General features: G+C 59.8%; 3 protein-coding genes across 5 annotated transcripts; all 3 read right to left on the reverse strand.

The window, feature by feature from the left end:
* Positions 1-384: 384 nt before the first annotated feature.
* On the reverse strand, positions 385-7,617 carry ICAM5 (intercellular adhesion molecule 5). 3 transcript variants are annotated; one of them, XM_034997123.1, is made up of 11 exons: positions 7,145-7,617; positions 5,936-6,205; positions 5,422-5,742; positions 4,907-5,194; positions 4,248-4,502; positions 3,866-4,114; positions 3,164-3,406; positions 2,797-3,075; positions 2,473-2,712; positions 1,790-2,056; positions 385-1,083 (listed from the first exon to the last, which is right to left on the reverse strand). In XM_034997123.1, the coding sequence occupies exons 1-11, from the start codon at positions 7,224-7,226 to the stop codon at positions 809-811; spliced, it is 2,769 nt and encodes a 922-aa protein (XP_034853014.1). In that variant the 5' UTR covers positions 7,227-7,617; the 3' UTR covers positions 385-808. The 3 variants fall into 3 exon arrangements, with proteins under 3 accessions (XP_034853014.1, XP_034853015.1, XP_034853016.1); XM_034997124.1 differs by having other exon boundaries at positions 991-1,689; XM_034997125.1 differs by lacking the exon at positions 385-1,083 and having other exon boundaries at positions 1,894-2,056; positions 2,810-3,075.
* Positions 7,618-8,801: 1,184 nt separating this feature from the next.
* Positions 8,802-10,169, reverse strand: ICAM4 (intercellular adhesion molecule 4 (Landsteiner-Wiener blood group)). Its single transcript, XM_034996878.1, has 3 exons — positions 9,569-10,169; positions 9,146-9,451; positions 8,802-9,014 (listed from the first exon to the last, which is right to left on the reverse strand). Exons 1-3 carry the CDS (start codon positions 9,960-9,962, stop codon positions 8,830-8,832), a joined length of 885 nt encoding a protein of 294 aa, XP_034852769.1. The 5' UTR covers positions 9,963-10,169; the 3' UTR covers positions 8,802-8,829.
* Positions 10,170-10,173: 4 nt separating this feature from the next.
* Positions 10,174-19,401, reverse strand: ICAM1 (intercellular adhesion molecule 1). Its single transcript, XM_034996877.1, has 7 exons — positions 19,232-19,401; positions 17,354-17,611; positions 13,150-13,461; positions 12,502-12,789; positions 12,163-12,417; positions 11,724-11,972; positions 10,174-11,638 (listed from the first exon to the last, which is right to left on the reverse strand). Exons 1-7 carry the CDS (start codon positions 19,296-19,298, stop codon positions 11,466-11,468), a joined length of 1,602 nt encoding a protein of 533 aa, XP_034852768.1. The 5' UTR covers positions 19,299-19,401; the 3' UTR covers positions 10,174-11,465.
* Between the last annotated feature and the right edge of the window lie 3,874 nt (positions 19,402-23,275).

Raw genomic sequence — 23,275 nt, forward strand, 5'->3', positions numbered from 1 at the left:
GTGAGGGGGGCGGTGGTGTGCGGAGTGGGTTGCAGCTGATAGCCGTGTGTCTCTTCTGAATCATGACAGGCAGTCAAAAGGCAGGTTGGGGGTAAACTGAGGCACGGTGGATGGACACAGGATGGAGGAGGCATTGAGGGTGGGGCGGGGATGCACCCTTTAATAGTTGGGACCTGTCACTCATAAGTGCAGCCACTGTCTGCATTTCCTCATCCTGGCGAGACCTCAGGACAGGGGCCCAATGCCCAGACCCCGGGGAGGGGGCTCCACCCACCCTGGGAAGACAGCTTCTGCGGCGCCTGGAACCAGGCCTGGGGGAATCACCTAGCTCCCACCGCAAGAGTTAGCGGGGTTAGAGGGCAGCACTGGGCGGAAGAGATAAGGGTCAGGGAGCGGGAGGAAGGCCTGCAGTCCCCACCCCAGCCCAAGGCTGGCTGACAGCAGGAAATGGGACACGGAGAGAACACGCTCCAGCCCACACCGCATGAAGGTGGCTTGGGCTGTGCTGACACATAGTAGGCCCTCAAAAACAAACAAGCCAAAGTAGTTTATGTATGAATAACCCACGGGGTTGGGACTGGAACCTTGGGTTGCTTCCACATGGCAGAGACTGAAGTGGACAGACCCAGAGTCCTTTATAAAAACTTTATTTGTTGGGGGGGTGGGTAGAAAATGGGGGTGACGCCCCTGGAATTGAATAAATAAATGAATGAATAAATAAATAAATACATAAATAAATAGAACAATAAGTAAGCCCCCGTGTGCCTCTGGGGGGCGTCCCCCGGCCCGCGGGGAGAGGGGAACCGGCTCAAGCCGACGTCAGCTGGATGGCGAAGACCTCGCCCCCTGCCTGCGCCTCCGCGGTGCCCGCAGCCTCGGTTCCACCTTCGGCACCCGTGCTCCCGCCAGTGCCACCGCCCGCGCCGTTGAGACACACGGCCTCACCCGAGCTTTCGGCCTCCTGCACATTATACTCGCCCTTCTTGCAAGCGGTGGACTGAACGTAGAAGGCCAGGCCGGCCCCCGCGGCCAGTAGGGCCGCGCCCCCCGCCGCGCCGCCCACGGCGACCCACAGCCATGGACCTGCGGGGTGGAGACCCTCAAAGAGAGTGGACCAGCTCAAGGCTCCCAAGCGTGGCCACCTCTGTTCCCTCCCCATTGGCACGAGGTCAGTCCTCACGGGCCTGGCAGAGAACCCCAGGGAACTCAGAGCGTGGGGTGGGGGAAAGGAGAAAGCCTTCAAAGGCTACCCCAAGCGCTGGTGCGACCCCAGATCCGTTTTACGCGTCACCTCAGCACATGAGGATAGAAGCCCCTAGCCCCAGGGATACCCAGAAGTCAACTCTCTTCACCCCCAAGAGGATGAGGGTAGGGGGGACCGGGTCACTCCTTCACCCCGGAAAACCCGAGATACACGAAGTGGGGGGGAGGGGATCTGGGTGGGACCCCCCATCACCCCCATCCTCTACCCTAGGTCCCTCTCCAACACCTCTTCTCCACAGCGGCACAGTGAGGGGTGACTTCTACCCCAAGTTAATAAGCCCCTCCCACAGCCGTCACGGCCCTGGAGGGTCTCTCCCCTTGAGCTCCAGTCCGTTCCCTCTTCCTCCACCTTCCACCCCAACCCGCCATCAAAGCCCCACTCGTCAGGGTGCCCCCGACTTCTGCCCCGGCCCACTTCAGTCTCATCTGCGGGGAAGGAGAGGGAAGCGAGGACCGGGTCAGGGGCCGCGCGGCGCAGGCCACGCCCCCTGCGGATCCCTCGCCCCGCCCCCCAGCTGCCACTTACCGGCCACGCGCACTGTGATGCGTCGCGCGTGGCGCCCATGCGCGTTGGTGGCTGCGCACTCGTACTCGCCGCCGTGGCTGCCCATGGCGCCCGCCACGCTCAGCGTGCTGTTGTTGCTCGACAGGCCGATGTTGAGCGCCCCCGGGGGCGCGCGCCAGCTGATCTGGGCTGGGGGCCAGGCCTCTGCGCGGCAGGTCAGCGTGAAGTTCCCGCCTGGCCGCACGCCCCCGGGGGGCGAGGCGGCCAACTCGGCCACCACCGGCCGGTCTGCAGAGGACAGGAGGTTGGAGGAGCCCCTCAGAGCCGGTCCACGCACCGACCAAGTGCCCTTCCGCCCACCACAATCAGAGCACCCCTCCTCGGATGGGCAGGCAGGGATCCGGCCTTCCTTCAGAGCCACCTGCCCCTACTATTCGGCTGTAGTCAGCACTAAAACCCTGTGCCCTGCTTCTCTGAAGGAGAGGGGGTAGGGACCTGCACCAGTGCCCTTCTGACCTAGAATTTGAGGGGGGCGCGGGCTCCTGTTCCCTAGAGTTTTCATTAGCCTCAGGTTTAGACCGGGAATCCTTGTCCCCAGGAAGGGGGCCTAAGGAGGTACCCTTGAACTGCCCTGGGCAAGCCCACTGCTGCAAGCCACTGTTTTGGGAACCCAGTGCCCTCTAACTGGTGCTACTCCCACTCACATTCCACGCCCACGGTGACCGTCCGTGCGTCCGTGCCATGCATGTTGGTGGCCAAGCAACGGTAGGTACCCGCATCTTCTCGGGACACGCGCAGCCGCTGAGGCCTGGGCACGCCCTCCCGGGAGCAGCGCACTTGTGGGGAGGGGCGACCCCGGGCGGCGCAGGCCAGCCCTGCAGCCTCGGCCCCTTCCAGCCACGTCTGGTGACTTGGGCAGGTGGACTCATCCATTTGCGGTGGCGCTGCAAAGCAGCCATGGGGGACGTCAGGGAGGGGCCCGGCCCCTGGGGCACCCCTACTTCCCCGCCAGCCTCGGCCCCGCTCACACTCCGTGCTCACGGCGACTGTCTTGACCATGGAGCCGTGCCGGTTGGTGGCATTGCAGATGTAGATACCAGGTGCCAGTTCACTAGCGCTGCTGGGGACTCTGGGACTAGAGTCTGGGGAGGCCAGCGGCAGCAGCATCCCCTCACTGGTGCCCTCTGAGCCGATGCACTCCACACTTGGCTCTGGCTTTCCATCCACCTCACAAGAAAACAGCTGCCCAGATCCTTCCACCCACGTCCAATTGCTGGGGCAGCTCAGCTCCTCGAAACTGGGGCCATCTGGGGAGCAGAAGGTCACACAGGGACTGGAAGTCAGGCCAGGGTTATCCTGACATACCCCATCTTGCCCTGTGTTGTCCTCACTCACATTCCACCGTGACAGCCACATTTTTGGCCACAGAGCCTTGAGCATTGGTGGCTTCACAGCGGTAGGTTCCTGCGTGCTCCCGGACCACATGCAGCAGGCCCTCGACGACCCCGGCCTCCCCAGGGCGCACACAGCTCACGCTGGGCGGCGGGACCCCGTGTGCGACGCAGCTCAGCAAGACCTCTGTTCCTTCCAGCCATGTAATGTGTTCTGGGCAGCCCATGCTGTCCAGCGATGGGGCGTCTGGAGAAGGAAGTGTTGTTGGGTTTGAGGATGGGGACTGGCCCAATGTCCCTAGACCCTCTTTCCGTATGAGGGCGGCCACAGAGGGTTGGGCAGGCTGTGCCCTGCCCAGACACTAAACCAAAGAGGTTTTATGCTGGTGGAGTGGTGAGCTGTTTTTAGTGTTTTTTTCTGATTCCTACAAAGTGCCCACAGGATCCACCCCAAGTCTTTGGCCTAGAAATTCTTAGACGCCTTGGAAAGCCCACCTTCCCAAGACTCTGTCCACACACCACACCCCAGACCCTTAGGGACACGTCTACCTCTCCCCCTCCCTCCTTCTCTAAGATCTTCCCCTAATACCGCTCACCAGCCTCTTCCCTTTCCCAAAATCCTGCCCAAAGACACACTTCAGACCCTGTAGGCTAGTCACCCCGAGACCCTGAGAAGCAGAAATGCGCCTTGTGCACCCCCACTCACACTCGACCGTCAGCGTCACTTCCTTGACTGCCTCGCCCTGGACGTTGACCGCAGTGCAGCGGTAAGTGCCGGCGAGAGCTCGAGTGACCGGACCCAGCAGGCCCAGCGCTAGCACCGCCCCGCTGTCAGGCCGCTCGCAGTGGACGGAGGGCGCAGGGTTTCCGCGGGCCTCGCAGCGCAGCGTCTGCTCGGGGCCCTCCGGCCACGTCCAGCTCCTGGGACACTCAGAATCATCTAGTCGAGGGGCGTCTGCAGGGGCGCGGGGTACTGAGAAGCTAGACACGGTCCTTGAGGAAAAGCCCCACTTCCACAATACGGCCAGGGACCGGACAGGCCCTTGGAAATCACGAGGAGGGAGGCGAGAGGTTAAAGGCCAACTCACATAGGACGCGGAGTTCGGCGCTCTTGTTCTTGCTTAGGGTCTCCCCGTCCACCTCGAGGATGGCGTCGCAGAAGAAGCTGCGCTTGTCGTCGTCCTCGGTGGCATTTAGCTGAAGCTGGGCGGGCTGCCCCGGGACCACGGCTGGAATTCCGTCCAGTGTGACCAGGGCTCCGGCCCCAGCTGCGCAAGTTACTGTCACCACCTTCCCCTCGGGGGTGCTGGGCTCGCTCAGGGTCAGGACCGGCGCGGGGAAGCCTGGGGGCGGGGCATTGGCCGGGAGTCCACTGACCACGCCCCTCCCGCGGGTCGAGGCTGCCCCTTACCTGCCTGAACTCTCTGGGCTCTGCCGCCGAACTGTAGGTACCTCGCTCGGCCTCTGCGGATGCTTAGGCTCCGCCCTCTTCTCGCCCCGCCTCCTCCTCGCCCCGCCCAACTTTACGGGGTCCCCACTGGGTTTGCGACGTTCCCCTTCCGGCGGCGGCTCAGACTCCGCCTCTAAAACTATTCAACCTCAGTCCTCCAACTTTCCCACCCCTTAGGGACACTGGGACCACGGCTATTGCTATACTAAGGCCCCGCCCACCCTTTGCTCTGCCTTCCCGTTGCAGAGCGACCGGATCCACCCCTGAGCCGCGGCGACCCGCTTCTCTCCCTCTTACTGTAGACGGTCACGTTCTCCCGGGTCTCGCGGCTCTCGCCCCCCAGGGTCACGTTGCAGACCAACTGCCTGGCGCCCTCCTGTTCTGCGTTAGCTGTGGCTGTGGCCGTGGCCACGAGCGCGTCCCCCTCCAGGGTGATATCGGGACTCAGCATGCGGTCCCCCAGCGCCAGGTAGACCCCAGCCTCTGAGGCTGGAAACAGCTCGTCCAAGGTGCAGCTCACGGGTCTTTCTGAGCCCACTTCCAAGAGCCGGGGGGCAGCGAGGCGCGGGGGGTCCGGAGACAGGGCTGGGTGTCGAAGAACAGAGCTTGAATATCATGTATCGGAACCACTCAATATGTACTAAGCGCTTTACATGCACTATCTTGTATTATCCTCAAGGCACAGAGAGGAAAACAACTTACAGCTGGTGTATGTTGGAGTAAGGATTGGAATTCAGATTTCTCTGCCTCCAAACTTCTTAAACACTCCTCTGACCCCTTCTCGTCCCCTTCTGCTCCCTGTACCCACTCACCAAAAGTTCGGAGCTCTCTGGGGGCGGAGCTGTTTGAAAAAAGCCCCAGGCCATGCGGCCGCAGGTCCAGCTCCGCGCGGCAGGAGAAATTGGCCCCATGGTCCTCCCTTCGCGCCAGTACTGTAGCCGTAAGTACCGCGCCCCGCGCTCGGGGTGGCTCCCCGGCGAAGCTGCGACGGATGAGCTCCTGGGTGCCCCGCAACAGGGTCAATGTGAGGCTCCCACGAGGCCCAGCGCCTGGGACCCTACAGCTCAGGGTGAAGTTCTCGCCCACAGGCTGCCAGGCAGGCAGCGGTACCAGCTCTACACGATCCGGTCGCTCTGCAACGGGGGAACCACCGCTCTTGGAAACGCCGAGGCTCCCAGGCACTTGGCGTGGAACCCAGGGGCCCAGGGGCGGAGAGCTTGGGGATCCAGAGGGTGGAGCCTGAAGGGGAGGACCCTGTGACCCAGGGGGCGGGGCTTGGAAGGAAGGGAAAATAGTAGAGTGAGAGCGTGGCCGCTGAGAACTCACGGAAAGTGCGAATGAGCCCACGCGCCTGCAGCGTGCGCCGCGCGCAGCGGAAGAAGCAGACCGGCTGGGTCTCCGGCTCGCGGATGTCCACCAGCTGCCGCGCCAGCCAGCGCAAGCCCCTCTGGGTCCCATTCCGGCGCAGCGAGGTCTCCAGGCCACCGCGCTCAGGTCGTGGGCAGTTGGTGCTGCAATTCAGCCACAAAGATCCCCCGCGCTCCACGAGCGCCACGCGGGGCTGCAGGTCCGCCCAAAAGGGCTCCTGCGCGACCGCTGACCAGGGAAACGTGGGCTCAGCCTGGGGAGCCACCTTCCTGGGATCTTAGTGCCCCTATGTCGAATCAGGGATTCCCGGGGAATTAGTAGAGGCCACAGCCAAGGAAGAATTCAGGAGTTTCGCGTCCTGCCCCGGCCTCAGGTTTGGAGGCGCGCTCCCAGGGTTCAAACCTCGAGGGCTTCTCTGGGACATGGCAGCAGAGAGCCCTGGTCTCCAGGGTGCCAATGGAGTGATGGGAAAGCATGGGGGGAGGGGGATGAGATGAAAGACGGGGTCTTTGACGCACACAGCAGTGATGGGAAGAGGGGACCTCGTGTGGAGGAAGGAAAACGAACTGGTTCTCAGGGTTCTTGCCAGAGACGGGGAGACAGGTTGAGGCGAGGGCAAAGGAGAGATGAGGCTGAGTCAAGGATAAGTGAGGACCCCAAACCCGGGAGAAGAACACGAAAGAAGACTCGAGGCTGGAGCTCATGGAAGGAACCGCGGTAACAGCTGAGGGACTCGGTTGCCAGGGCTCCGGATGGAGCGGGAATAGCGCCTCTGAGTCACAGCAGTTGGGGAGATCGGGTCTTTCCGGACCACGACTGAGGGGGATGGCAGTCCGTGGACCATGGAGCATGACAGAGCGTGGAGAGGTGCCCCGGAAAGGGACAAGGGAGACACGGGGTCTCCAGGGCATGAGATGGGTGCGGAAGAGCACCCGGGATCTCGACGAGGGCAAGGTAGAAACCTGGGCAAGCGAGGAGCCTGGGAGCTGGGCCTCCAGTGTGTGTTGGTGGGAAGAGGGATAGAGGGCAAGGCCCGGGCTCAAGGTGGGGCAGAAGCGTGGGAGTAGAGCGAGACGAGGGCGGAGCCGGGAGGGGCTTGTGGCCGCTGTTCTGGTCCCGGAACTCCGCCCCCGCCCTGTCCACCCTGAGCCAGGACCCGGCTCTTACCTGAGAGGCCGAAGAGCCCCAGGCCCAGGACAGCCCAGAGGCCGAGCAATGCCCGGCACAGCCCCGGCGAGGGCCCTGGCATCGCCGCCGCGGGGGAAGCGCAGGAGGCGAGGAGAGCGCGAGCGCTGAGCTGGGCGAGAGGACGGCGCGGCGGGTGGGTTGTGGAGGAGGCAGAGTTGCGTTCCGGGATTGGTTTAACGTTGGTAACTTGGTTTCCAAGGAGGGGGCGGCGGCAGAGGCGGCTGGGGGGCGGGAGGGCGAGCGTGCTCCAGGCTCCCGGCCTCGGCGAAGGCGTGCTGGCAGGAGCAAGCGACCCCCGGGGTCTACGTGGAGGCCCGCCCCATCTCCCGGAGCCTTCTGGGGGCGGCCGCGCGCTCCCGCGTCATCCTCGGCGGCGAAGCCGAGGTCGGGGGATGCTGGGTTGCCCTTCTCAACCGCCCCCACCCTACCCCTAGCTTGGATGCTGTGGTAATGAGCTGGACTCAGAGCCCCGCCCCCATAGTTAGTTCCCCCACCCCCTCCCGCGCCCCTTGGGCAGGGGATTGGTTTGAAGGCTAGGAGAGAGCTGTAGAGCAGGATGGGGGAAGGCACAATTCTAGGAAAGGGTGTGTGGGGATGCCTTCCTCACTGATCCTTCTCCTTTTGAGCCGGCGAGCTGAGGGCTGTAGCCACGCCCCTAGTCCCCCTCCGGCTCCGCCCCCGCACGCGACAGAGGGGGTGGGGACCAAAGTGCCAGCGAGTCGGGAACACGTGTGCGTGCGCGCAGCGTTCGCCGGCGTCTAAATTAGGGTCGGCTCTGCTCTGGGTCTGTATTTACCCAGCGTGCAGCGGGCACGTGTCTACGCGGCGTGTGTGAGCGCCAGCTGCGGAGGAGCGCCCCTGAATCCGCTTTCGGCGCGGTGGGCGGGGCCCTGGACCGCACCGGCCCTCCCAGACATCCAGTGCGGGCTCGGCTTCTGTGTCCACGCGAGACCGAGAGACCCACTATGACCCTTCGACCCTGCATCCGGGCCCCCAGGTTTTGACGCCCCCCCGCATGTGGCCCCCAGGCCCGGTGATTATCAAGACGTTGCCAGGACGCGAGTCTGTGACACCCCACGTGGGCCCTCTGATTGTTCCCTCCCCGCAGTCACAACATGGGTACCTTTTCTTCGCATCTCCGTCCCTCAGTGTGTCATGTGACCCCGTCCATTTGCGCTCTCAGCGCCAGAGCTAACGGTGAACTGTGGGGGTCAGTTCTCGCTCCACCCCTGTCCTCCGGGAAAGTGCTGGGTCGCAGGTGGAGGGGCGGGGGGGGGGGGATGGGAAAGGAAACTTAACATCCAATCAGAGCTGCCGCGTGGCGCGGCGGAGCCAATCGGGGGGAAAACCGTCCTGTGAGCCAAGCCTCCCACAGCCCAAAGCCCTCCAGTGCCCAAGCTATGCCCATTTGCACCCCACTGATAACGCCCGCAGGGGGGGTATATTACCACACTTGGCTGGGAATGCGGAGGGACTGGGGCGCCCGGGTCCCCAGGCGGCTGAGAAGGAGGAAGCCTCAGGTGCCCTCCGAGAGACAGGGCACTTAGGGAAAGTGACTGAGGCAAGGCCAGAAAAGAAGACCACCTCCTCAGAGGAGGTTCGCTCGTGGGGGGACCTTTAGGCCGTGAGGCAGAGGCTGACTGAGGAGGACTTTATTGAATCAGTCAGGGTTCCCCCCAGTCGTCCCAGATTCCTTTCTCCTCCGGCTCAGCCGGCAGAGACCCTCCTCTCTTTACTCCGGTTCTGCACCAACGGCGTTTTCGCAGGTAGGCGGCCCCCACGACGAGAAGGATCCCCGCTAAGGCTGCGATGGAGGTGGAGGCCAAGGCTTTGGGCGCGGGGCGCCAAGCTGGGGACAGGAGGTGAGAATTAGGACCGGGGCCCAGGGAGACGTGACCTCCCGCTCGACTCGCTCACCCTACCGGCGTCACACCCTGGCCCTCCCCTCCTCAGGGGCCCGGGATAACAAAGGTGCCTCACCGAGGCCTGTCAGCGTTATGGGTGCCGAGCTGCTGCGGACCACCAAGCCATCAAGACTGAGGCGTGCGTGGCAGGTCACCGGTTTCCAGAAGTCGCGGGGCCTGGCGGGCAACGTGTAAGTCAGCGTCACGTTGGCCAGATCAGTGCCGGTGTAGCGCTTCAGGTTCTCAGAGTAGATGACCCGGCCGCCGCGCCTCAGAGTCACCACCAGGAAGCCCACGGGGAATACGTGCGTCACGTGGCAGCGCAGAGTGTACTCATTGCCCACCAAGAGCGGAGGCTCCAGGATCACGCTTTGCGGCCGTTCTAAAGCAAGAGGGGGCCTCTGAGCCAGGTCCGCGTGCGCCCCCTAGCGCGTCTGTTAAACACCCAACCCCGTCCCCCTCCCCTCACCCCAGCAAGGCCTGGACCCCCGTCCCTCACTGTAGGCGGTGATCTTGGCCGTGGCCCCCCGTGTTTCTCCTGCGCAGGTGACGAAGCAGCGCACCTCGGAGCTCCAGGCCCTCACGTCCAGCAGCTGGTAGGATACCCAGCCGGGCCCACTGAGCGTTTGGCCCCGTTGCAGCCCAGTGCTGAGGCTGGAATTCTCCGGCAGGGGGCAGCTGGTGCTGCAGTTGAGCCACACTGAGCCCCCCGGCTGCACGGCCTTGAACCCGGGGCTCATGCGCACCCAGAACGGCGCTGAGGTCTCCGAGGGCGCCGGGGAGCTGCCTCCCGGGCCTTGGGCCCGCGCTCCCCGGCGCCGACGCGCTCTCCCGCCTCCCGGGTAGGCGGCCGCCAGCAAAAGCAGCAGCGAGAGGGGGAGCAGAGACCCCATGGCAAAGGGCCCAGACTGAGGGGCCGAGCGCCAGGGAGCCAAGGCTGGCTCTGGAGATAAGGAGGCCGGCAGCCCCGCCTCCGCAGCCCCACCCAGAGGGACAGAGGCCCCTCGAGGGCCTGGGAGCCTGCAGTATATAAGCCCCTCAGCCCCTCCCTCAGCTCAAGAATGAGGTTCCAGGCCTATGTAAAGCAAGAGTCAGAGAGTTTTCTGGAGAGGAATCTTTAATTTTCGCTTGAGTCTCAAAAGGTCCTAACAAGATTTGGATTAGAGCCTCGGGGGTGGGCCTTGAACCGGCAGCCTTTTCTTGGGGGAGGAAGTGGGAGGACAGGGCTGGAAAGGGCTCCTACTGGATGAGCACCTCCCCTCAACTCAAACAAGTCAGGCGCACATGAAAATGCTTTATTAGCACAAGAGAGAGAGGCTTCCAGAGCTGGGAGGGGATCTTCCCAGGCCTCTACTCCCTACGGCCTGCAGGGCCCTCATCTCTGCAGGAACTTGGGGCTGCCGGAGTGCTCTGTTCTTGCTCTGTCCCACTGAGAAGGAAACAGGACAAGGCGGGGACACAGGGGTTGGACATGGTTTCATGGGACTCCATGGTTTAGCTGCCAACGAGTGGGCATTCATGTTTAGGCATGCCCCGGTGTCACTGTGAGCACTAGCAGAGAGGCATATGGGCAGAGGGGGGACTAACAGAGGTCAGTGCCAGTGATGGTGGGAGGAGTCCGGGCCCAGTGGGTTGTCCCTGGGCATGTCACCAACGAAACAGTATCACCATTGCCAGTCCCCTTCTGGAGGAAAGCAGCTTAGCTAATGGAATGGGAAATTCCAGCCCCACTTGATCTTTTTTTTGCCAGGCGCTCCTGCGCAGTGCACAGCTAGTGCGACTGTACCTGGCCACCCTAAATGAGGTTTAGACTGACAGCTCCCTGAGGACAGGAACTCATGCTCCTCTTCTTTACCATTCTGGCCCACATAAAAGGCACCCAATAAATAGCTGGTAAAAGAACAAATGAATAAATACGTCATCATCGGAAGTTGGGGACAGTCCGTGGACTGCAGGGCTGGACCTGGCATCTGGCAGAGGAAGTATGGGGGTATGTGTTTCCATGCTGCTGGTGTTTGTGCAGGTTACTTCTCAGGGCTGTAGGGCCTCAGCACACGCAGTGGGGGGGGGGGGGTTCACTGTTTCCCAGTTGGGCGTCCCATGTTGAGTGTCCCGCCACACCCCCCCCAGACAGGGCAGGCTTTGACATCCCTCATAGTCATGCCCCAAGTCCTGCCCCCTCCTTGTGGCTCAGTCCTGTGGCTCCAGGTCAGGTGTGAGGCTTGGGGATCCTAGGCGTTCAGGTGCCAGGACCCCTGTATCCTGAGGCCTCTAGCCTGTCCTCAGGCAACCTGGGAACGGGGGTGGAGCTGCATGGCTTGTGACCACTGTTGTTCAATGTGGCACCACTGCCACCGCGCGGGGGGCTGAGGGGGAGGCCGGGGCGTGGCCCAGGTTCAGGGGGGCGTGGCCGGTGTGTTCAGCTTCATGGTAGCTGCCTCCTGGGCCTTCTGTAGCCTGTACTTCTGGATCTTCCGCTGGCGGTTATAGAGGTAAGCGGCTGCGCCCACAGTTCCTAAGATGACAGCAGCCGCCACCAGAATGATGATGACCATGTTATTCTGGTGGTCTGTGGGGAGGACACAGGGCGTGATGAGGGTTGAGCCAGGCTCGCTGCCCCTGCCCTGCCCAGCCCCAAACACCGGCACACTCACAGGTCACGTTCAGGACTACTTCGCGGGTGACCACACCACGGGGGCTCCGGGCCTGACACAGGTAAGTGCCCGCAACCTCCCGCTTGACGGGTCTCAGGTCCCCGATGGGCAGCAAAGCCTCATCCTCCTTCCGGTGACATTTCAGCTCAGGAACCGGGTTCCCCCAAGCTTGACACCGCAGGGTCTGCTGGGAGCCTTCCTCCCATGTCCAGTTTCCCGGGCAATCCCTCTGGTCTAGTCGGGGGCCATCTGGAGAAACACAGCAAGATGAGGGAGGGGGTGAGGGACTAGGAGGACACCCCCCCACCACCACCTAGGACTGGAGGACTCCGGAATCTGGGGAGAGGACTGGAGGGTGCCCTCAGAGGGCAGGAGCTCATGGGGTCTTAAGGGGTTGGGTCTTGGGGATTAGGGGTCATTTTCCAGTGGCCCCACTCACACAGGACGTGGAGCTCCCGGGTCTGGTTCTTGTGCAGCAAGCGTCCAGCCACGTCCAGAGCAGCAGAGCACGAGAAGCTGCGCCTGTGGTCCGCAGCGCTGGCATTTAGTTGGAATTGTGCCCTGGGTGCTGGAGGCCCCAGTGGCAGCCCGCTCAGCGACACCACGACTCCAGCCTGGGCCTCACACTCCACAGTCACCACAGTCCCTTCTGAGACCTCTGGCTCACTTAGGGTCAGGTTGGGCGCGGGGAAGCCTGGGAGGGGGTGGGCACACAGTGAGCACCGCCCCCCAGGATTTGCCCCCCACCCCCTGGAAGCACGGCCCCCTCTTGACTTACTGTAGAGGGTCACATCCTCCTTCCACATCCGGTCTTGTTCTCCCAGGGTCACCACACATGCCAGCTCCTGGGTGCCCTCCTCTGCTGCGTTCGCCTCGACATTGGCCATGGCCAAGACGGAGTCCTTGCTGTACAGGGATGTAGAGTGCAGTTTCTGTTCTGCCAGCGTCAGGCTGACTTTGGCCTCCGCAGCTGGGAACAGCCCATCCAGAGTGCAGTTCACAGCCCACTGTGTGCCCACTTCCACGATCCTGGGGGTAGCAAGGCGTGGCTGGGTCTCCGGCAGGACTGGGGAGAGAGGGTGGGTGTGAACAGAGAGGGGACAGGCAACCTGAAACCCCCTTCTGGGGCATTTTCATTCCCCCCACCTGGGACATCCTCTGGTTCCCAGAGACTCTGGCCTGGGTCATCCCTGTCCCGGGACCCACGCAGGGGTACAGGCTTCTCAGAAGATCCTGCAGCTGGGGCACCCCATCCCAGACCACCCCACCCCTATGGCCAAGAACATGCTCTCTCCAGAAGCCTTTGTCATCTAGGTCACCACCTGAGCACCGCCACGACCAGAGGCCTCTCCCCCCCACCCGGCCCGCACCCCAAGCAGGAACAGCCCCTGAGCCCATCCTCTCTGGCGGCTCCCCAGTGCCTCACCAAAGGTTCGGAGCTGCCTGGGGGCCGAGATGTTCTGGAACAGTCTCAGCCCTTGGGGCCTCAGGTCCAGGTCCGTGCGACAGGAGAAATTGGCGAGGTGGTCGTCTCTGCCCGCCAGCACCGGGACCGTGACCTCGACCTCGGCGGGCTCCCCAGAGGCCGGGTGCCGGCTCAGCTCCTCCTCCCCGCGGAGCAGCACCACGAAGAGGCTGTCCCGGGGCGCCCCGCCGGCCACCTGGCAGCGCAGAGTGAGGTTTTCGCCCACGGGCTGCCAGCGGGGTAGGGGTAACAGCTCCACTCGCTCCGGGAACCCTGGGTGTTAAGGGGGCGGGGTGGTGGTGTGTGAGCGGGACAGGCTGCCCGCCCGCCGGGGGCGCTGGGGAGCCAGCTGCACCTGTCCAGGAGCCCCACCGCTCTCCGCTCTTGACACTCCCCAAACCACCTAAGCCAGACAGGAATGTTAAGAGTTTCGGGATAAACCGGTTGGGAAGTCCCCAGGAGGTTGTGAAGGGGGCAAAAGCAATTTATTCACTGCAGCATCTGAGAGTGAAAAGCGGAAAAGCGGGGCACCTGGGTGGCTCAGTTGTTAAGTGTCTGCCTTTGGCTCAGGTCATCATCCCAGGGTCCTGGCATTGAGCCCCGCATCGGGCTCCCTGCCCCACGGGAATCCTGCTTCTCCCTCTCCCACTCCCCCTGCTTGTGTTCCCTCTCGCTGTGTCTCTGTCAAATAAATAAATAAAATCTTAAAAGAAAGAAAAGAAAAGCGGAAAAGCACCTCAAAATCTATCACCAGGAGTCCCGTCAAATAAATACAGGAAATTTAAGCTGCCCGGTCCAGTAGAGATTGTTTTTAAAAGCCCCCTGCTCCCCCTTCTCCTCTTCTTGGCCTTAGTTTTCTCCAAAGCACCGCTCACCATCTGATATCCGAAGGTGACACATCTACTCAGTTAACTTGTTTCTCCTCTATGTCCCCCCCCCCCCCCCCAATGGTAGTTCAGCCTGGGAGGGCAAGGGTCTTTGCCCCCTGACCCTCCGCTGGTACACAGTAGGCTGTCTATGTTCATAGAAAGAATAAGGTCGAGCCACCCACACTGATTCGAGCGAGGCCTTTCAGAAGCCCCCTTTTAAGGGAAAGAAGTTCCCGAATGTGCCGTGTGATCCCCTGAAATGTTAAAAATGCAAGAACAAACCACAGACACTCAAAATGAAACTCTGAGTATCCCCTGAAAACACAACACGTGGGCTTTGTTTTTGCCAGGGTCTCCGCTCCACGGGAGGTAACAGAATTTCAAGCCTGGGCTGCTGGTGAAAATTGACAGCAGAGTCCCGGTGAGCTGTGATTCTCACTGAGACCCCCCCGCCAAAGGCTTCCCAGGGTGGGGTCTTACTGTCTCTTGGCAAGACTGTTAAAGTGTCAGGGGCTGACACCTAGCTTTGGGGCTTCACTGCTATGAGCTATACGTGAGTGACTTCGCCACTGGAATAGGTGTAGAAATCGAGCCTCAGTTTCCTGAGCTGTAAAATGGGTTATTGGAGGTAAGACTTTTATGAGTCCATTTAAGAGGTAGAGAGAATGACTGTAAATGAGCATGAGGTTTCTTTTTAGGGTGATGGAAATGTTCTAAAATTAGATCGTGGTGATGGGTGTACAACTCTATAAACACGTTAAAATGTGTTGAATTGTACACTTCAAAAGGGTGTCTTTTATGATGTGTATACGATATCTCAATAAAGCTGTTTTAAGAAATAAAAGGGCAAGAAACCCCTCAGACATCCAGTGCTTACCTCTAACCACCTGCTGCAAACATGAATTTACAGAGCTGGTGTAAACCTCAAACCTCAGCACACATCCCCTACCCACCACCCCCCCACCCCCAAATGGAATTCACATCTCTGAGCCCAGCTCCTTGACTTTAAGGTCAGACTGGGGGAGGAGGTCTGTCTTACTTGGACCTCTCCCTGAGCCCCAACCTTCAGTCCTGGTTACTTCACTCTTCAAATATTTGTCTGCCCTCCCTTCCTGTACCCAGCCACTGCCCACACATGTGGTCTGGACGAGGTCCACAGCCAAATGCTCTCTGGCTTCCCATAAGCCTTCCGCTATCTAGAACCCTGGCCTGTTCACACACCCTCCGTGGCTCCCTAGTACACTGAGGAGAAGGTCCCAGCTCCTCCACCTGGCATTTGAGGCCCTGCCCACCTCAGCTCTAGCCACACCAATCTGTTGGTCTTCAGCCCCTCCTAACACCCCTCCCCCCATCCGCCTGTTTTCCCCGCTCAAAACTTTGCCTAGCCTGTTCCCTCTGTCCTGAGTGTCCGTCTATCGACTCTTACTCACCCTTCAAGGCCCAGTTAGGGGTTATCTCCTATAGGACTCAACGCCTTTATTCTTTCTAGAGAAAGCTCAGCCACCCAGGGATCCTGCCTCATCTTTACACTGGGCGTGGAGCAGGACCGAACTAGATAGAGAGTCTCTTAGGGGACCCCTCTACCGCGTGCCGGGCACCTGTTCCATTTCACAGAGCTGGAAATGAAGGCAAAGTCTGGCACCCAAAGGCACAGAGGGAGAAACGTCACAGAGCCAGGACTCAAACTTGGCGCACTGAGCTCTCAGCTATCAGGCCGAAATGTGGAAGTCTTTCGGGGAGGTTTGCCTGGGGTTTCACAGGCCACCAGGAATGTTCAGGGACTCCCCTCACCTGCCCAGAATCTGCTCAAACATGCTCCAGGTCAGCAGCAAAGCTACTATTTCCCCAAAGGCTTCTTTTGCCCAGGCACCGTGAAGGTGGGATGTCCTTTACGCCTCCCGGCCTTGTTAGACCCAAGTGAGGAGGGCTCATGGGAAGACAAGCCACGTCCCCCACGGTCGCCCTGTTAGTCAGGGCCATGCTGGGATTGGAACCCGAGGCTGGCTGATCCCAAGACCAGTGGGCCGGTTCTCTTTCTTTTCTTCCTTCCTTGTTCTTTTTGTTTTTGTTTTGTTTTGTTTTGTTTTTTGTTTGTTTTTTAAAGATTTTATTTATTTATTTGACAGAGAGAGACAGTGAGAGAGGGAACACAAGCAGGCAGAGTGAGAGAGGGAGAAGCAGGCTCCCCGCAGAGCAGGGAGCCCGATGCGGGGCTCGATCCCAGGACCCTGGGATCATGACCTGAGCTGAAGGCAGACGCTTAACTACTGAGCCACCCAGGCGCCCCCTTTTTGTTTTGTTTTGTTTGCACCTGCGTTTTATTTCTGTATGGCCTCTGATAACAGTAATTCTTGCGGTGCAAAATGCCCAAAGTAAAAGAAGGCCCATCGAGACGGCTCGCCTGCTGCCCTCTCCCAGAGCAGCCCTGCCCCAGCTTCTGTCCTCACAGCCAGCTTACACGGTCACTTCTTGCATTTCCTCTCATGCCTCCTTTATGCGCCAACACAGGCATCCCTCCCCCTGCCGCGCTGCTCCTTAACACCAGGGATGGCTGCCTCTCACTCTGGGCATACCTCCCCTTCCCTTCAACTTGACAGTACACCTTGGAGCTCATTCTCTCTTGGGGACACAGGAGCTTCCTCTTTTTTTGCGCAGCTGCATACTATTCCCCCACACGGTCTGCCGACAGTTTACCTCCCCGGCCCCCTACGCCTGAGTGGCTTGCGAACGTTTGCCCTTCCAAATAAAGCCACAGTGAATAAGCCCATCCTGTGCCCCGTTCAGTTCCCTCGTGGATGGGGCCGCAGGGAAGCCCGGTTCCCAAGAGTGGGATTTCTATGTCCAAGCTCATATGCCTGTCTCATTTAGAGAACCGACACCCCCTTTCCCCGCTCAGGGTTGTGCTTCTTGATGCCCCACCCTGTCAGCAATGCCCCAGGATGGCCTGCTCCCCCCACCCCTGTTGCCAATATGTGAAAAATGCCGTGTCCGGGCTGCTTTGAAATTGCTTCTTCTTTTCAAGAGTCACATCTAGGATCTGTCACATGTTTAAAGAGGCCTAGAGTATTCGAATGTACCGAATCTCTGTATTGTGCTCAAGGCACCCAAGAAAATTCAAGAAGGGGTTTCAGAGGACAGTGAGGCTCTCCGAAGATGTGCCTGCCCACCAGTCCTTCGGTGAGTCAGCTCTGGCCCCACCACCGAGCCACCAGGGCTGTCCTGGCCTGTGGGGACCCCCACGCACCCACCTCCCCCACCCAGCCTGCCTAGTCCAGCCCCTGGGCCCAGCCACTCACAGTACACGATGAGGGACATTGAAGACATCGTCTGTTTGTGACAGTTTGCAAAACATATGGGATGGCTATCTTCTTGCACATCACTCAGTTCAAAGACCTTCCAGTTGACCCCATGGGCCACTTCCTTCTTCGTCAACTGAGTCTCCAGGCCCAAGGTGGAGGACTGGTCACAAGAAGTACTACAGTTCACCTGCACGGAGCCTCCACGGGGTATGATGGCTTCTGCGGGGTGCACTGATGTTTGGGCACCTCCAAGTCCTAGAACAAGAGATGGAGGAGGGGACAGGCATTACAAATTGGGTTCACCAACAATTACCATGTACCCAGCCTGTGCTGGGCGCATAGCCTTGAATGAGAGAAAAACTCTGCCTTCAGTGTGGGAGACAGAAAAATTCACAGGCAAACAAGATAATTAATAGCTGATGTTAATACGAGCTTTGACAAAAACAAAACAGGGTGATAGAACAGACAGTGCCTTGGCAACAGGGTAATGTGTGAATGATGAGAGGGGGCTGGCCATTCAGAGAACAGAGAAATTAATTCCAGGCAAAAGGAACAAGTGCAAAGGCCCTGTGGCAGGATGGCTGGAGCAGAGCGAGTAAGGGGGAAGAGCTGGGAGCAAGGAGGTCAGGAAGATCGTGTGGGTGGTGCAGGCCACGCAAGGTCTTGTTCTTCATTCTGAAGGCAATGCGAAGCCATGGAGGATTTTAGCAGAGGAGGGACATGAAGTCAGTGTTCTTCTCCATCCCAAGATGTGAGGTGGCGAGGGCTAGCCCTCCGGGAATGGAGAGATTCCAATTAAGCTGGCTCCCTACTCCCTCTGGCAAGTGGTCTCCCCTCTCCAGGCCTCAATTTCTCCATCTGTAAGGTGGGTGAATATAGTCATCCCAGCCCCTGCTAATCCTATGGACTCACAGCATAGGGCAGGCAGTGAGTGCTGCAGGGGATAAGAAGGGGGGTGGTAGTGGTTAGCTTCCTCAGACCCTGGTGCCTCTGAAGCAGAAAGTCTGTCTGGGCCCACCCCTTCTCTCTCTCCTCCAAAGATTCCTGGCCTCAGCTTTGGGTCTACTCTATCTGGGGTGGAGGCGTGGGAAAACAGCAGCTCGGTGAATTCTCCGAGAGTAATGGGATGGTTCCCATTTCACGGAGTGAAACGGTGAGGCTGGGAGAGGTGACGTTACTCACCTAAAAAGCCACAGAATCCAGACTGGCATCTGGACTAGAAAACTTTGTTGAGCTGGTCAGCACAGGTGTCCCTTTCCCACCATGGGGCTTCCCAACACCCATCGCGGTACGTGACCCACTATCTCCCTTTCTCCCCTCCCTCCAGACTGGGGTTGGTGGAGGGGTGCCGGGGCGTCCCACTCTCAGCCTCTGGTCCCTGGGCAAGTCAGCCCTGGAATTCCCCCGCGCAGAAGCAGTCCCGGACTTCCCCAGAAGTAGGAGATGAGGAACAGAATGTACGTGTGTGTTGGGCGGGGGGTCCCCAGCCTACTCAGCTTGGCGCCGGACCCATCCCCATACCGTCTGACCCGGTCCTGGAGCCAGGCGTGGCATTGGGCCAGGACACAACCATTTCGAGGAGGCGGCTCTTGCGTTCTCCCTTTTACGGCTGAGAAACTGAGGCTCTGGGAGGGAGGCTCAACCTGTAGCTTGGGGCCACTCATCGAGGTGATGCAGGGTCTGGATTCGAACCCACGGCTGTTGTCTTTGGCTCTAGCCCCAACTTCCCATAAAGAGCTACCTAAGTACGATTGGGGCTTATCCCCAGCTGGCCGGCTTATCCCCAGCTGGCCGGGAGTCGGTCCTGCCAGTGCCTGCAGGGCGCAGCCTGGATCCCCGGAGCTGGCGCGACGGCAGCTCCCACCCCTGACTCACCTGGTAGCAGAGCTCCGATCAGGGCCAGGAGCGCGGGCAGCGCGGGACGGGCGGGGCCGGGAGCCATAGCCGGCCAGACGAGGGCGGAGAGCGCAGAGCGCGCGGCAGAAGCGCAGAGACGTGCGGCGCGGACTGGGCTGCTGGAGCGCGCGGGAGCTTTTATAGTGGCCTGGCCGGGCACGGGGGGACAGAGGGGCGGGGCTGCTTTCCCGGAAACCTCGCGCCTTCCCCTCCGGAAGGAGGGCTCCGGCATTTCCGGATCGAGAGGGTACCGAGCCCAAGTCGGGCTGTCCCCCCTATCGAGCGCCGGAATTTCCGAGTTGCGGCAACGAGGACCGCAGCGGCCCCGCGGGCTCGCGGGCCCGCTCCTGGCGCTAAGGGTCCGGTCCCCGGGGCCGGGCTGACCGTGGTTCTGCGTTTACGCTGCGCTAAACTCTTTACTGAATACTGCCAACTACCCTGGACGGTAGGGACCGCTATTGTGTCCATTCCACGGAGGGGTAAACCGAGGCTCCGAGCTGCGAGGGGATTCGGACTCAAGTGTGACGCCCCAGCACCTGCGGGCGTCTTTAGCCGAGTGGAGTGTCCGTCGCTTGGATGGGGGCGCAGAAGTCCCTTCGGGGCGGTCTCCATCAAGGGCGCCCCTCCCCAAGGAGCACGGCCCTGCCCAGCGGATAGATTTCCCGAGAAGCGGCAGGAACAAGCCCGGGCACATTCTGGCGGCCGCGAAACCTGGGGGTGAGAACTGGCGGCGTCATCACGTCCGGGGCCCTGCATCCCCCCTCGAATGGGCGCTTCCACCCCCGCGGCCTCGCTTCCCCTTTCGGCCTCCGCAGCGGGGACATCTTCACGGCTTCCAGAAAAAGGAAGGAAGCCGCGTGGTCCTGACGCGCTGAGTCCCCCGCTGCCGTTCCTAGGCTCTTCGGGGAAACCGAGGCAGCAAACCTTGAATGGAGAGGGGGCGCTGGGACCCTTTCTTTCCGCGGGGAAACAGCTCCTAGGCCCCCAAGTGGGGCGGGGAGAGAGGCCGTCAATTTCCAAGTGCTGCGCGAGGTTCCTGAAACTTGAGCGCTGGGCGCCCGCGCTGACTACGTGCAGATGTTTACGTGCAGATGTTTGCACCCGCTAATTCTATTAGGGCGGGGCGGGGGGAGCGTTGTGACGGCCTCGGCCTGCGCGTGTGACCCCAAGACTTGGCATCTACCACGACGAGGCTGGGGACCCTGGGGTCTCCCAGCGCCAGTCCGCGCCGCCCAAGGCTTCCTGTTGTGGGGCGCGCGCCGCGTCGCCATGGAGACCTCGGAGGGGCCAGGGAGGTCGCGCAGCAGAAGGGGAAGGGAGGGGGCCCCGGGGACGTTCGGGCCCTTCCTCGGGAGGATGGGCCTGAGAGTCACTCATCAGCCAGCAACGCGTCCCTTCCCCCGCCCCGATCATTCCCAAGGAATTTCCACGGGGATCTTTCTACGCCGGGTGTGGTGGGTGCTGAATTCCCGCCCAGAACTGCCTGGGCAAAGGTGCAGAATGGGAACCAGGACGCGCTGGGCCTGGGAAAAGCCCGTGCGGCGTCGGAGCCGAGGATTTTCCGACGGATTTTCCTTTTTCTTTAAAGATTTTATTTATTTATTTATTTGAGAGCAGAAAGATTGTATTTACTTATTTATATTTATTTATTTAAGTATTTAAGAGCGAGCGAGAGAGCGCGACCACGAGCAGGGGGAAGGAAAGGGAGAAGCGGACTCCCCGCCGAGCGGGGGAGGGGCTCGATCCCGATCCCACGACCCCGGGATCACGACCCGGGCGGAAGGCAGACGCTCTACCCACTGAGCCACCCTGGTGCCCCCGGCGGATTTTTTGGGGGGATCTCTTCCTTGGGTCCCTTGACCTTAGTCCAAAGTGCGCGCGGGCCGCGAGCTCCCCCGCGCGGCCGGAGTCTTCCTTGTAGCCATAAAAGCGCCAATCTTTCTCACTTCTCCCGACTTGCTGGGCAGTGTTTATTGAGCGCCTGCTGTATACCAAGAATCCTTCCAGGTGTGCTAGCGACACAGCAACGATCAGAAAAGACAAAAATTTCGCCATTGTGCAGAGATGGTTTTAGTGTGGGGGGGAGACAGACAAGAAACTAAAATATATGGGGTGTTAGCTTGTGATTAGTGCTGAAGAGAAATAAAACGGGAGGGAATAGGCAATGTGAGGGTGGATGAACTTTTAAATAGAGTACTCTGAGAAAGACTGAGAAAGTGACATTTGAGCAAAGACCACGGGAGATGAGGAGGGAGCTGTGACAATACCAGGGAGGGAGTGTACCAGGCAGAGAGTTCTGAATGTGCAAAGGCCCTGAGGTAGGGACAGCCAGGAGGCCAGTGTGGCTGGGGTGCAGTAAGGAAAGGAGGAGGAAAGGAGGGCAGGGAGGAGATGATGCAGAGCATGCTTGTTGGCCTACAGGGGACTTTGGTTTTTCCTCCCAGTGAAGTGGGAGCTATGGAAGGTCCTGAACAGAGGAGGGACAGGCCTGACTCAGGCACCCTCCTGAGACTGCAGGAGCTATATTCTGGAGGCAGGGAGGACAGGGTGGAAGCCAGGAAGCCAGAGAGGAGGTGACTATTCTAGTCCAGGTGAGTTATGATGGGGCCTTCGCTGGGCTTGTTGGTCCTGGTCTGAGCCCCTGGGAGGATGGAGAGCCATTTCCTGAGATGAAGATGGGGCGGTAAGGTTGGCAAGAGGAGCATCCACCTCCTGGTCTTACATTCCCTTTGTGTTTCCTTGAGGAAAAGGAAAACAGGCTCCCCAGCCCTTCACCAAAGCTTCCAGGAAGGGCAGGGCTTCCTTCAGGGTGCCAGCCTGTCTCGGGCAGACCAGCGAATCGGCCCACTGCAGACCAGAAGGCCATGGACACAGGGCAGAAGTATCCACATCCCACTCTGTGGCATCGTGCCTGCTCTCCCTTCAGTCTGAGCTCTGGCGTGGCCACCCTGCCCTTCCTGGCAGCTTCCGTGTGCTTCTTTTGTCTCTGAGCATTTGGAACAGGTTGTTCCTCTAGCCCAGAATTCCCTTCCACCATTTCTACAAAAGGTTCTCAGAGCATTGCATCCACAAGGTTGTAACAGAATGAGGAGTAGATGGGGGTTTGAATGCAGGCTCTGATACTTACCAGCCATTTTAGCATAAGTTCTCCCCAAAAGTAGACCCTGAAACAAAACTTGGTGTTCAGGCAGTTTATCTGAGCGGTGATCTCAAGAAACACCTAGGGTGGCGGAGTCAGGGAAGGCAACCAGTAAAGGTGTGCATTAGTGGAGTTACCTGTTGGGGTCACTAAGGTTCAGCCTCACGGAGGAACTCTCGGAGGTGGGTAGACTCTATGCCAATCCTGTGCCTCGCTGGGTGGACTGTCAGCTCCCCAATACTTCATTACTTCATATATATATTTATTTATATTTCCTTATTTAAAAGATTTTTACTCACCAGGCTGTACATTACATCCCAAGGACCTATTTATCTTTTTTTTTTTTTTTTTAAGATTTTATTTGTTTGTTTGTTAGAGAGCGAGCACAAGCAGGGGGAGCGGGGGAGGGAGAAGCAGGCTCCCCACTGAGCAGGGAGCCCAATGCGGGGCTTGATCCCAGGACCCTGGGATCATGACCTGAGCCGAAGGCAGACGCTTAACCGACTGAGCCACCCAGGCGTCCCTATAAACTTTACATTTTTGCCCTTTAACAATTTTCTAGTATATTCATAATCTTGTACCACCATCACCACTATTCGATTCTGGACTATTTCCATCACCCTCCCAAAAAACCTGGTACTTCCCAATCCCCTTTCCCTTCGGCCCCTGGCAACCCTTAACCTACTCCCTGTCTCGGTGGGTTTGCCCATTCTGGACATTTCCTAAAAATGGAATCACACAATCTGTGGCCTTTTGTGTCTGGCTTTTTTGCCTCAGCATAATGTTCAGAATGTTTCGCATAAAGGTTCATCCACAGGCGCCTGGGTGGCTCAGTCAGTTAAGCATCTGCCTTCAGCTCGGGTCATGATCCCAGGGTCCTGGGG

The sequence above is a fragment of the Mirounga leonina genome, unplaced genomic scaffold, assembly GCF_011800145.1.
Source record: "Mirounga leonina isolate KUSES-001 unplaced genomic scaffold, KU_Mleo_1.0 Mir_94, whole genome shotgun sequence".
NCBI lineage: Eukaryota > Metazoa > Chordata > Mammalia > Carnivora > Phocidae > Mirounga > Mirounga leonina.

Bases quoted from the DNA above. Each gene is read 5' to 3' on its own strand.
- ICAM4 (XM_034996878.1), bottom strand. From the start codon at position 9,962: ATGGGGTCTCTGCTCCCCCTCTCGCTGCTGCTTTTGCTGGCGGCCGCC. The intron at 9,452-9,568 runs GTGAGGGACGGG...CTCTTGCTTTAG, and splicing joins GGCCAAGATCACCGCCTACA to AACGGCCGCAAAGCGTGATC. The intron at 9,015-9,145 runs GTGAGGCACCTT...TCCTGTCCCCAG, and splicing joins CATAACGCTGACAGGCCTCG to CTTGGCGCCCCGCGCCCAAA.
- ICAM5 (XM_034997123.1), bottom strand. From the start codon at position 7,226: ATGCCAGGGCCCTCGCCGGGGCTGTGCCGGGCATTGCTCGGCCTCTGG. The intron at 5,195-5,421 runs GTGAGTGGGTAC...TTCGACACCCAG, and splicing joins CAGAGAGCTCCGAACTTTTG to CCCTGTCTCCGGACCCCCCG. The intron at 3,076-3,163 runs GTGAGTGAGGAC...TCTGCTCCCCAG, and splicing joins TGTGGCTGTCACGGTGGAAT to ATGGCCCCAGTTTCGAGGAG.
- ICAM1 (XM_034996877.1), bottom strand. From the start codon at position 19,298: ATGGCTCCCGGCCCCGCCCGTCCCGCGCTGCCCGCGCTCCTGGCCCTG. The intron at 13,462-17,353 runs GTGAGTGGCTGG...CTTAACACCCAG, and splicing joins AATGTCCCTCATCGTGTACT to GGTTCCCGGAGCGAGTGGAG. The intron at 11,639-11,723 runs GTGAGTGTGCCG...TCCTCCCCACAG, and splicing joins AGTAGTCCTGAACGTGACCT to ACCACCAGAATAACATGGTC.